Below are 13,855 nucleotides of genomic sequence, written 5' to 3' on the forward strand. Positions count from 1 at the left end.
CTGTGTTTACACCATCAGGCAGCAAACCCCAGGCATGTTTGCCCCTGTTTGGCAATGCTCTCACCCAGAGCTTTTCCTCTGCATTTCTTCAGTCTTCAAATTGCAGTCCTCAGGTCAGTGGTCGTTGAGCCAGCTTTGCAACCCTTGCAAGTTAATGGGAATCCTGGAGCTAACTAGAAAGATTTGACCCATGTGATTGTTTATTTACAATGTCAAAATCCTTGTGCTGCATTGCCAGTCTTGTCCATGTCAATTATGTTTCCACCCCAGATATTTAGCAGGAACCACAGCTGCTGCTATGATGAAGGGTAATACTTCTTACAGGTTCTTTAAAAGAGTAGAGTAAAGCTGAATTAAATTTCCTAAAACGTTAGAGAGACTGACCCTTCTAGAACATAAACAGTGCAGGGCACTGAAGTTCTGCCCCTCAATTTCAATAAACTACCCAAACAATACAAACCCCTTCTTCTTGTCAGAGAAGATTAGTAAAAAATTTCAGTTCTAACCTGTCCAACTTGAAAAATTAACCTAATGCTAACTTAGCATGACAAGAAGTAATCTTTTGCCTTGGGTGGTAGGGCACCAGATAGCAAGTATTTTATTTATGGCCAGACCTCTAATGAGCTGACACAGTCACATGGAAAAAAGTGCTTTTGTAAACCTCTCTCGAAGATTTGACTGTCGCATTTTCAGAGTCATCCTTTGAAGAAGATTTGTTTAAAAAAGTTTACAAAGTCCTTACTGGCAGACAGAGGTACTGCTGGAAGGGCTGGATTTTTAAATAGCAGTTATTTTGTGCATTTGTTTTCTAGGAGCTTCAGTATGTATAAAGTTCTACATATGTAAATGTAAATAATAGACTTTTTCATCAAGCATTATGCAGTCCTATTATTTTGTGTAAGAATAAGAATAAGCCAAGTGAGTGCTAGCTGATTCAACCAGAATTTACCTAAAATCACGCACAGGTCAGTAGACTGACCACCTATAATTGCTGCAAAAGTGGTTTAAAAAACAAATCCATAAAGATTACCTTGTTTTATGAAGTTGTATATGTTCTGAGTATGTTAATTCATATACTGATCTGTGATTATCATCACCACCACATCCATATTAGTCACATGAAAAGGCAATTCAAGGTAACGATGAGAATCACCCACTTTCTCCTCTCTGTGGCATTTATAAGGCTCAGTCAATTACTTCTTCTCCCCAGCTTGTAACCTAAAATTAGGCTAAATGAAGCCACATGAGGACTGAGACACAGCCATCCCAGCTAGCAGCCCTGCTCTCTGTAGTAGTTACCATGATATAGTTCACTGTGAATTGCTAGCACCTATGAGAACAGGTAAACTTTGCACGACTATTTGACACTGCAATTTCTGTGGGAGCAAGAGTGTATTTATCATTATGTTTTCTAACTGATGCTAAAATGCAGTTGTATGTCCTTAAAAAAAAAAAACATCTCCACTAATAGTTAGAGTAGCTTCATGCAACAGAAGATATATGCACCTCTGAGTTAAAATACTTTTGTCTGTCTGGTTTTGACTTGATATTGGCTTCTTTAGGCTTTGATGGAGAAACCAAGCTGAGTTATAAGTGATTTCACTTTGAATTCCTCAGGTTGGTTTGTCCAAATGAGGATCACTTTAGCTGTCATGGATTAGAAGATAGAAATAGTTCTTGGCATGCTACAAGTCACAGCTGTTTTCATACCCAACTGAACATCTCTGAAAACTTTAAGTTCTTTACTATCTGAGTTCTTGCTTTAGAATTGTACTAGATTAAAAAAAAATATTTTCCAGAATTGTTTTAGGGTACAGTCTATTACTACTTAGATTTCTGTTCCAGAGTTTCTGGGCTGTGTGTTTGAATCACAGTTGCTTTTTTTTTTTTTTTTTCCAGGTAATTTTGAAATCTATCTTCACCCATACTGATTATATACTATTGTGCTTCTGTTTTGTGATGAAGTAGTTCTCATATTCTAAATAGATCTGAAGAGGTAAAATTTGAGTCATTATAAGGACAGGTGGAAACAAACAGCAGGGCCAAAAAATGCTATCAGACACATTAAAAGCTCTGTTTAGGAGAGCTGACCTAATTTACCACTGCCTTGCAACATGTGTATGCATTTACATTTGTACCAAATAAATGAGGAATGCTTCTCGTGTGTAATTGGAAGTATTTTGAACAGTTGTTAGGATCTTAATGAGTTCCACAAAATGAAGAAACTGATCTGGGAAATCAGCAAACTTCTCTGTGGATAAAGTAGCAGGAGCATTGTAAAGCAATGTAAGTTTGGCTCTTCCTAATCTCCTCTCAAAGTTGTAATTGCTTTTGTTTGATATGAGAGAACACATCACCTGTGCTCCTGTCCCTTTTGATGCATTGCAGCTACAGTGCTGCATCTGCCTGGAGACACAGTTGTGGTTTAAGTTGCTTCTAGATTGCTTTTTTCTTTTGCTAATAAATTCAACTTATTTTCTTTTGAAATCTACTTTTCTAACTTGAATATAGAAGCATTACTTATTTTTATAATTAACTTTATCTGAATTTCAGCCAAAAATAACAAGAAGTATCATAATGATTGGATAGTGTTTACTTTAAAAAAAAAAAATCCCTCTCTTTATCTACTTGCAGTTTTTCACTAGTTGCCTAGCTAAAGTATTGGATTATTTTAATCAAATTATTTTCTTGATCTGTTGTCTGTATTCTGCTGAAAATGTTAGCTTTCATGTGTATTTAAACCTTTATCTTTAACTTACAGATAGAGTTGCCCATGCAGTATTGGATTCACATAATTTAATAGGTAATATAATTCTCAGGAAAAAAATCTTGTTCACCCCCAAATGGACTAATTAAATAAACTAATTAACTTCCTGAGTGTTGCTAAATTCAGAAGCTGAAATGTTCATATAGTTCTTTGATTGTTTTGTTTTGTTTTGTTTTATACTCTTTGATCCTATATGTAATATCTCAAAAGTGACAGGTGCCCTAAGAAATTGTAGTAGAGAAGTGTGGAATTCAAAGCAAGAGTCTTACCAGTTTGCTAATTGCAGTGGAGGAGCACAGAAGCGTACCTGCAACTTAAGCTGCTCTACTCAGTTGTACTCAAAAAAAGACAAGCATGCCTGATGCAGACGGAAGAGATGTGCAAGGGAAGGGATTCTTGAACCACATGGCTGACAAGGAGCAAAGTCCCCCAGCTGGGAGAAGCAACCTTGATGGAAAACTGTCTCAACCTGAGAAGAAACTTCAAGAGGTTATTTGTGTGCTGCTGGTGGAGCTGTGTGAGAGATTCACGTTCTTCGGCATCGTGTGCAACATGATCCACTTCTGCACTGTCAAGCTCGGCTATCGCAACTACCAGGCAGCCATTGTCAACATGTGCTTTGTGGGCACCTCCATGCTGACACCAGTGCTGATGGGCTGGATTGCCGAGTGCCTCGTGGGCAGGATCAGGCTTGTGTGCATCTGCATGTTTCTACACTTCCTAGGTAGGTGACACCCTGGGCACCATTTCTTGTTTTACTTCTTGTAGAAGTGCATTCTCGAGCTTTGTGTTTGAAATCTAACCATTTTCTTCAGCCCTGTGGCCAACTTCTTTAGCAGATAATGACTTAGTTCCTCCTCTACAAAATGCACTGCAGTATTTCTACCTTTGTAGTTTTGTGAGGCAGTGCTTTGAACAAGACTAAGGAATATTTGTATGTGTATCTTGTGTGCAGCTGGTGCACAAACTTGACTCCTCTAAAGTGGGTTAGCTATTCAGAACATGAATGCTCAACTCTTAAAATTGATCTCTTTAACAAATGTTTAAAGTTTTTGTTTGCATTGTTTGGCACAAATGCAAGGCTTTAGTAGGAGAGAGAGTTTGGAAACTGTTTCCTAGCTGTTGGTAGTAAGATTGTATGTGACTGTTGTATTTGGACAAGAGGAAAAGTATTTAAGCATTTACCAGTATAAACAAACTTTGCCTGAAGTACAACCTGTACCCTTATACCTGCACCCAGGGCCTGATTTCTGTTAGCACATTCTGAATCTTCCCTGTGTCTCATTCTTGAGATCTTTTATATAAGAGCACTGTTCAAATTAAGTATGACTGTTCTGTAGCAATTAGTGTATCTCACACGGGATGGTTACTCTGTCGACTTAAACCACATTGATAGAAATAGTTCTTACTTGAGTTACTGAGCATAAGCAAGTCTGATTTCTATAACAGCCATCCACGTTGTAATTCAGACATGCAACAAAGCAAATAAAAAAATCAGAGTAATTCCTGTAATGTTCTTGAGCTGATTAAAAACCCATTTTGCACATAGTCTGGAAAAATGATTGTTATTGTGTCCTACTGTTTCTCCTATGGGATTCTGGTTTAAATTTCCTTTTATCACTTCTGCTTGCAGTGCATATCTTAAAGTAGAAGACCAGTGACCAAACAGATTTTGAGGTATTTGGGAATTGTTTCAGATGGAACATTTTTTTGTTGGAGATAGATCGTTAAACATTCCTGATGCATTAGAGTCTGATAAGGAGTCATAGTCTTAGTAGTGGCTAATGTTTGTGTTGTTGAGGCGTCAATATATTTTAAGTTTAGAGTCCAATTACAACTTGAAAAATCTGTAGCTGATTAAATCTGAAAGACTTGCTTTACAGACTGGAGGTGGCAAATGCTGGCAGTGCTTCTATGGGTAACGTTTCTGAAAATCATGTGTTTTCCATGAAGTTGCAGCAGAAAAAAGAAAAGAAAAGAAAAAATCTTCGACAAAAATTTTGATAATTTATTCGCTAAATTATGATTCTGGGGTTTATAGCAAAAAAGACTGCACTCCACAGTGGGGTGTTTTAGGCTTTTTTGGTTAATAGGTGGTTCAGTTCACAGAAGAACCTGAATCCTTATAAGCATTTCAGAGGAAGTTTAGTTTCTTGGAGGTCCATTGTGGTTTTCCTTACTTTATATATCAACATCCAGAAAGGTTTTGCCTCTCTACAGGATTATGACTCTCCCTCTTTGCACTTTTCTGTTGTGTATCTTTGATTTTCCATCTGTCTTTGCAACATACCTGCTTTAAAAAAAAATATGTGTCTGATTCTTCTGATTCTAATAAATTTCAAACGACAGTTTTCTTTCCATTCCAGGCACAGCACTATTACCTGTGGTGTCATTCCCCTTTGAAGACATCTACATCGACAGACGTCATGTTCTTCACACACTACCCAAAAGGGAGCAGAAAATAGTATTCTACTTTGCACTACTCACAGCTAGTCTGGGAATAGGAGGCATAAGAGCTATAGTTTGTCCACTCAGTGCATACAGCCTTGAGGACTGTGGACCAAAGGAACTTCTTTCATTTTTCAACTGGTTGGTAATTTAATGTTGGCTAAGTATCTGTTGGGAGTGATAGAGCATTGCCTTGAAATTCACTGCTGACCCACAAGGTAAATTCTGTGGGTGCTGGGTTTCATGCTTTGTTTTTAACCACAAAACTTGTAGATTTTGGAAGAGTTTCCACGAGTTTTAGTTAAAACTTCTCCTAACCTTTTCCTTTTGCTAGTAGGTGATAGTCTGGTTTAGCCTTTTACGGAAATATGCTGTCAGAATATTCAGGATTAAACAATTTGCCCAAATGCTCAAAGGTTTGACCATCTTGATGCTGTTGAAACAACATGTTCCACTTGGTTTTCTGACTTTAATATGGCTATCCCTTTAAGATATTTTCCTGTTGCTCCCTAACTGACAGTGGCAAAAATCAATGATATATTGGAATTTATATCAGAGTAAATGTTTAGCCTTGAGAGGCAGCAGCAGAGTCTGCTGGTTTGCTGGAAGTAGGGTTTGCTAGTAGTCTGTAACTGCTAAACTCAGTGGTAGGGAGCTGCATTGTTTCAGCTCTGTTGCTGGGAAGTTCTGGCACCAGATAAACCTCTTGACATTTGTATTTTGGTTTGGTTCTTTTTAATTCTTTAAGAAAAATTGTTCGTAAGATGGTTCTTAAAATTCAGGGTGGTGTTTTTTTGGTTTTTTTTTTTCATATTAACTATTTTTTTCTCAGAGCACCAGAGAGGTAATTTGTAGTGATTTGTTTGCATTTCTTTACCCTTTTTTAACCCTATACAGAGTGCTATACTCTCTGATTATAATCAAACTGTCCAGTGAGAAAGTTGCAGTGGGTACCTCCAAATCCCTGCTTCAAGGCAGGGTAAAAAAAAAAAAAAACTAAACCACCCCTTTTCTCTCCTTTACATGCATGGTTATTAAAAGCAAAACTTGGCACATTTGCATATTAACAATGCAATGCTGAAGAATCAATGAAGATCTTAGTGAATCAGATATCTTCTCCTTTGAGGATGGCTTTCCTGGCTATTCTTTTTTCCTCCAATTATGTTAATATCAAAGAGTTTTGAATTAAATCCAAACTTCAGTGAATAAGATAGCTTTACCAAAGGTGGATGAGACTGTTTAGTTCCTTAGAGCAGATTCTGCCTCCTTGACCTGCCCATAGGAGAGAAGAGAAAAAAAGTCTTTCCTTTTTTACTCTATTCTGAGTTTTAATCCTTAATTAGCAACATCATTTTGATTAAATAAGACTCTGGGGGATTAAAACTGGAGAGCAATCAGTTGTTCTGAAAGATAGCTCTGGAGAATTTATTGTACTGTGGTCTTAGCCATTCAGAATTGTGTTTAATCAAAGTGACATTTCTCAGTGTTGATTACAAAGGAGATATAATGCGAATAAAAAGTTCCTTGGGGGAATCCAGATGGGTCAGTTCTTGGAACTTTGGAAATATCAAGAAAGGCACATGTGCAATTAAAAAAAATTTAATAATTTTTGCCGTGACACCCAAGGAGATGCTGTTGGAGTGCAATCTCAAGTTTTAAAAAATTGAGAGTTCATTCTTAATCTCATTAAATGTCTCAGAATATAATCACTTTTTCTTGCTAGGTGCTTGTCTTGGGACTGAATTTTAAAATTATATATAATGAGATGCTTGCGTGCTCTTGGTGAGTTTGAATCTATGTTCTTAGACAAATTTCTTTTAAACAGTCAGAATTACTGAATTAAAGATTGGGTTAAAAGACCTTGTAATTACCTATTTTCTAATTCAATCCTTCAAGAAAATTGCTTTGCACATCCAGGACCTCTTTCTTACCCCTAATATGTACTATGGCTTCTAAATAAATATGTACTATACCTTCTAAATAAATAGAATATACCAATGCTAAGTGAAGAAGGGCTTGGATTCTGATGGATTAAATTTCCCTAAGGCCTTCTGCATTGCTAAGTGCTATTTTTGCAGCAGGAGAAATACATTCTCTCTGTAGGAGCAAGGAATGAGAGGAAAGAATGCAATCTAGACTAGAGGTGAGAGTTAGAGTTATATCTTGTCCTATAGATTTGCTTTAAAAAAAGTAAATACAGAGAACATGAAACCAGTAGTATTTTCCACCCTCTATCTTTCTTTTCCTTTCCACATATTACAGATCAGTTTCTGACATTATCCTGAACACATTTTACTTTGACTTTTTAAAATGTTTTACTGTTTCTCTGGGATTTTTTCCGTCACCTTGTTTTTGCAGAGAATTCTGTAGTGATTCTGAAAAATTTACCTCCTCTTACAGAGATCTAGTACAGAAAAATATGTAGCTTGGATTCTGACCTATACATGGAATATCTGGGCCTGAATTTGGATAAATCAAAACTTAATTTGTAAGAGCTAAGCAGGCTTAAAAGATAAAAACAAGTAATATTTCAGGTGATAAGAAATTTTCTGAGTCTTAAAAATTAATCCAAAAAGTCTATTTTCATAAATTTCACATGATCTCAGATTGTTTCATTCAGTAGTTTCTTCTCAACTGTTACATTAAGTAAGAACTTTTTGAATTCTTTATACACATAAATAATATTTTCAATAAGAGTTGCTACTTCTTTAAAGTTATTGCAATGAGTACAGTTCTGTACAGTGTTATAAGAAGATTATTAGGTCTATGTGGCTTGTCACAGTAGCATTTAGGTTTGTATCTGGACTGCATTCTTGAAATGAGCCTCCCAAGTTGGCCTTTGGCTCTCACTGTGAAGAGACCTCTGAGTGCTGAAGCTCCGGGAAGGAGCTGTTCCCTACAAAGCTGTACATGATGTTCAGTCTGATGTATCTAACTAAAGCCACTATGTCCTAGTGGGATCTTTGAGACACTTTATGTAATACCAGCCCAAATATTGCAGCATTAGGTAGCTGTTGTGTGAGAACTAGCCAGGTGTGTTTTCTGTTCGTGTAGGTTCTGATCTGATGCTGTCAGTGTGATATGAGCACGTCCCTTAATTCTGTGTATTGAGGGTAGTTTATCTCTCTTGTTTGGGCAGTAAGGATTGCTAAACCCATAGGGGTTTTTTCCTTCTCATTTTTGTTAGAGGAACTTTGTTTTAGTCTTGCAGTACGGTGGTGAAGAAAAAAGGTGCTTTCCTGTACTCAAGGATTTTCTTTGGATGCCTCCTACTTCCAGTCAAACAGTCTTAGAACCAAGAAGAGTGTGAGGACTTCAGGTAGCTCCTGCACACTTCTTTAGAAAGTTTGGAAAAGAGCCACTGAAAATTCTAACTTAAAAAAATGTCAGGAATTGATTCAAGACATCTACACAAGTTCTAACTGAACCAGTTGTGTAACTGTATTTTTTTTAAAGTTTTAGTTGAACAGCAGTCAACACGGGTTATGTACAAAATCCCTCCTTCTCTATCATCATAGAGTAACATAATTCCAAAGTGCCTTTTCTTTTATCATTGAGAAGATAATTCTATATTAATTAGGAAACATAAATACTCAAGTTCAAATAGCATACATGAGGTAGAAGTGGCACTGAACAAGGAAAAAAAAAGCTTTGTTTCCTCAAGCATTATGTATTAAGCTGCATAATTATGTATCAATCTGTATTTCACCTTTAAATGAAACCATTTTGCTAAGGCTCCAGCAAAGGTAAAGTAATCTCCTCTTGCATCTGCTTACAAACTGTAATCTTTGATATACTGAGGCAGTACTACTCCACTATTGATCCCTCTTCATTGTTTAAAATACAGTTGTCATCTTGTGGTGGGTTGACCCTATCTGGATGCCACGTGCCCACTAAAGCTGCTCTGTCACTCCCATCCTCAGCTGGGCAGGGGACAGAAAATACAATGCTGATGGGCTCAGCCTTGGCCAGTGTTATGACCATCTTGGAGCTGTCTGGCATTGGCTCTATTGGACACAGAGGAATCTTGTGGCACCTTCTCACAAAAGCCAACTCTGTTGTCTGCCTGCTTGCCACACCAGACCAACACACATCTTCAGAGCCAACTTGGAACTTGAAAGTTTAGTCGAAGTTTAAATTCTAAACTTTAAAATTTCAAAGGTTAACTCTTCAAGCCAGAGTCAAATTTAAAGTAAAAATAGCTGAACTGTCTTTGCTATCCTCCTAATTCCTTAAAGAATATTTATTGTGATATTTTGAGGGGTTCTAAACTGCAGTAGGGCTATCAGTAGTGGCATGCCATCTGCTTCCCAGAGTGTGTGGTTTTCCTTTGAATATGTTCTGCAATCAGGAGGAGTTCAGCACTTACTTGGGAAGCACCTCTACTGCCAAAGACAGTGTCAGAGTAAAAGAAATTGTGATGGGAAACCTCCTTATTAAGATATTTTCAGAAGACAACAAAAGTTCAAGCTGAGCCTTGCAACTAATGACTGATAAATCAAATTATAATATTTCTTAGATTTCTTAACATGTAATATTTTTTAACCAAAGGGTGGTGGCATTAAGTCATTTCTCTCTTAAGCTTAAAGCATATGATTTGATGATATTTCATACACAAAACTTATGCTACCAGATATTAAATGTGTAAATGTTAAATGTTGATGTATTTAATTAGCATCACCTACAAGAATATTTGCAGCACTAGACTGATAATTTGTTCAGCTCTACTGCCTTAGTACACTTACTTTAATCTGACACCTCTTGGAGCTGAGACATTCAAGTGAAATTCTATTTTAATTGGTGTGTCAATGTGTGCATGATACTGATGCTGTCCATGCTTACTATACTTAACCATGCCTTTAATTTGATGTTTTTATCTTCTGTAAAAGCCTTATATTATTCAGCCTCTCTACTCTTCTGTCTCTTGTCTCTGTGTACTAGGTTTTATTGGCTGGTTAACTTAAATTCAGCAGTTGTCTTTGTCAGCATTTCTTACATCCAGCAGTCTGTGGCCAGGAACCTTGGTTTTCTTATCCCATTTGTGTCTGGGATTATGGCTATCATCACAATTCACATGATGAGGGGTGAAATGATTTACAAACCCAAAGCAGGTAAGAGGCAACTTAGGAAGTAACTCTAGAGATTATTTTCATGGAAGAAATCAATTTGCATATCTAAAAGAGTTTTTCTATAACATTGCTTTGTTTGGTTGGAGATCCTTGGGTTTTAGCTTTACAATATGTTTTTGCAAAAGAGAAAACATCCATTCTCTGTAAAAATAGACCTGGAGATTCTGGATAGGCTGTAAAAGTGGGAAGCAGTTTGTGGTAAACTCGTGTATGTTTTCTGGCATGTCAAGGAAATTGTCAAAGAATTTGCCTGTGCAGGAAGAAGTATAATATCCCTGCTGCTGGTGGAACTGATTTTGTCATGTGTAGTTCAACCTGTGGCCAGTGTTTTTTGGTCAGTTTGTGTCTATGCTAAGTGTGCTCTATTGCTTCTCCTGAACTCACAGCTGGGCAGTCAAGCACAGTGGTTAGTCAGCTAAACAGGAATCTGCACTAGTAGCAAAGTAATTTTGTAATGCCTTTATCTTGCAGAACATCTGGTACTTACTGTTTTTTCAACATGCTTGCTTATACAACCTCAGGTGGTTTTACTCATTTGAAAGTAACTAGAAATACTGAATAGCTTTAAATAGTTCCTGTGCAAACTGTGCAGAGATTTTAATACAGAAGCTCTTATGCTTCTGAGGCTTCTCCAGTTGGTACCTGAGCTCTACAAAATCCTTTGATAGACAACGTCTCTCTCAATTTACCAAACACAGAAATGTAAGAGGAGCCAAGGTGGGTTGAAAAAGGCCATAAATGGTCAAACCTCTCTGTTCTTTTTTAAACAGAACCCAGAAACTGAAAGCAAGTTATTACTTTAGTATTTTTGTTAAATACAATCAAAGAAAAAATGTCTTTTTTGGCCATCAATCAAACTAGCAGAACATTGTTTTTCTTTGTACCAAGTGTTTTTCCCTATGACTTGAATGATCCTATATTTTCCAGCTCTTTGCAGAAGGCCAATCTCTACTCTAATACCTGCAAAGTTTTTTATTTCCTTAGTGAAAATAAAAGATAATATACTTTATATCATCCAGTGAGGTGATGAAATTAGAAATTCTTCAGAACTGTAATTCAAATCTATAGGTGACCTTCAATGATTTTTATATTTACTTTTTTATCTTAATTATTATTTTAATTATTATTTTTATTATTTGTCTTAATTATTATTATATCTTATCTATATTGCCTTTTTTATCTTAAGGTAATTCTTCAAATGGATGTTGCATTCAGTTATATTTTGCTATTAAACACGGACTGTATTTGCATTTCTTCCCACTGCTATAATTTTAAGGACTGGCAGGTGAATAGAGATGAGGAAAAAAATGTCCACCATCTAGGGTGCAGTGTAGGCTTTTTATTGCAATTAAATAGCACAGATATTCATAATTAGTTTACAGTGAAAGTAAAAGAATATGAAAGCAAAGAGCTGAAGTATAAATGAGAAGGTGAATAATTTTCTGAAAGTTGCAACTTAATATCTATACAGGCTGAAAACTTTAGAAATAAAAATATGTAGTGTATGATGTTTAGCTATATAATGTGCACCGATATAAATATTTATGCTTTTAAACACGTCTCCTATTAGCTGATCAGGTTTGTAAATCTAAAGAATTCACCACTATGGAGTTCTGTGGGGTTTACTTATTTTCTTTTAAAGAAGGGATGACATACTTATTCTGACTATATCATTGGCAAAATCCTCTTGATAATAATTAGGTTTATGTATCATTGAAGTTGCTTTCTGAATAACAACTTCAAGCAGCTTTATCTTCCTAGTTTACTAGCTGTTATAATCTGCTGGAATTCCATGAAGAGAAACACAGCTAAATAATGCATTTGTCTGTTTTGTCTCCTGCAAAATAATGTTTCCAAGGCAGTTGATCGAAATGAGGTAAAGGAGAGCCTCAGCTGATCCATTAGGAAAGGCAGGGAAATATCAGGTTTTGTTGTTTATTTTAGCCCTTTTTCAGTGAAAGTGAGTAAGAAGAGTCTGCCCAACACCTCACATTTCAAAAGAAAGGAGATGGCCATGACTATGTTCAAGACTGGGTCACATGAACTAGGACATGTTGTTGCTTTGTTGAACTGTCTGCTGGTCTTGTCATGGGTTACTCTGTGCATCTTCTGATTTCAACTCTGACTGGGCTCAAAGCCTGGTGGAGTAGTAATGCAACATTACTGTTTCTTATTTCTTGTTTTGAATGTCCAACCTCTAGGGTAGGGCAAAGTAAAATATTATCTGATCTGAAATATTTAATTGCAAGCTCTGCCGATTAAATTGAGCTGAAACCAAGTTTTCTGTTATCTCTTATTTACTTTATGAAACTACCTCTGCTTTGAGGAGAGCCCTAGGTCCCACTTAGATTCTTAGTCAAGTCACTCTGGAAGTCTACAGATTTTTTACTTTTCGCCTTTAAATTAGGTCTTAAAATAGTCTAAGATCTTAGACGTCACTTATAACGAGTGGTAAGAATAGATGCCTAGTACAGTCATACAGAACAATAAAAACTGTACCAACTCTCTGTGTTTGCAGGCTTTAATAAGCTATTTCAGACTTTATTCCATAGTGCCAACAGTCTTCAAGTTAATACTAAACAGCCAGGGAGTTTTAAATGTTAGTTTATCTAATAAGGTGCCCTTACTTAGTACTCTAGAACAAGTGCTTCCAATAAGTGTCACTGGATATTTCTGGAAAATAATTTCCATATCAGAGATAGTAGGGAGACATTTTCCCTCTGCAATCTTACTTCACCTTAACTTTTGGAAAGAATTTAGTTATAGATACTCAACTTACTGTAGTGCTTCAGCACTCAGAAAAGTCGAGAAGTGCCATAACCCTTATTTGCATGGATGGCAACTTACCAAAGGTAAATTAATCTGCATTTCCAAGCCTGATGCTAACAGTTTTGTCCTCATTTTACTTCTATTTCCTCTGAGTCTGAAAACCAAGTTAGCAATTCCTGAACTCAGTAACCAGTGAGCAAGTCTTAATATGCCAAGTACTGAATTGGAAACTTTTTTCTGTCCCAGCATGCTGCTTGGAAGTCCTGAGATAATATTTCTGGCTTTGAAATTCATCCATGAGAATTCTCTTACCTCATCAACTATTTCTTATAATCCTTTTCCTTCTCACTTCACTACTTCCCTCCCAATGCTGCTGGACTTCAGCAGAGATGCAGTATTACAGTACTGTCTTGAAAACTAGCAGCATTCAATGAAAGGAAAGAAAAAGCAAAGGAAATTAATGCTTTGCTTACTCAGTCTCATAACAAATTCTGGTGTGTTAAATAACTGGTAGCAAAAGGCAATCTTGGATGTTTGACAGGATTGCTTCTGTAACAATTAGGTTTGTGAACCGACTGGGTCCAAAAAAGAATGTTTTGAAACAAATCCAGACTGTTATTACCTTTCTCCTACCCAAAAAGACACAAAGGTGAATATATCAATTTATATTTTTCCTTCCAAAGTGTTTTGTCTCGTCTTCTTCATTTTGGCAGCAAATAAAAACGTACCAATGTCTACTGTC

General features: G+C 36.4%; 1 protein-coding gene across 1 annotated transcript in view; it reads left to right on the forward strand.

The window, feature by feature from the left end:
* The first annotated feature begins 3,121 nt into the window (after positions 1–3,121).
* SLC15A5 (solute carrier family 15 member 5) overlaps positions 3,122–13,855 on the forward strand; it is a 33,243-nt gene continuing 22,509 nt past the window's right edge. The window contains exons 1-3 of the mRNA XM_027890971.1: positions 3,122–3,491; positions 5,134–5,356; positions 10,157–10,326. Of these exons, the coding sequence (XP_027746772.1) occupies positions 3,122–3,491; positions 5,134–5,356; positions 10,157–10,326 (763 nt within the window). The remainder of the gene's footprint in view (positions 3,492–5,133; positions 5,357–10,156; positions 10,327–13,855) is intronic.

The sequence above is a fragment of the Empidonax traillii genome, unplaced genomic scaffold (assembly GCF_003031625.1).
Source record: "Empidonax traillii isolate 1590-97213 ecotype Southwest subspecies unplaced genomic scaffold, ASM303162v1 scaffold305:size1471525, whole genome shotgun sequence".
Lineage (NCBI taxonomy): Eukaryota > Metazoa > Chordata > Aves > Passeriformes > Tyrannidae > Empidonax > Empidonax traillii.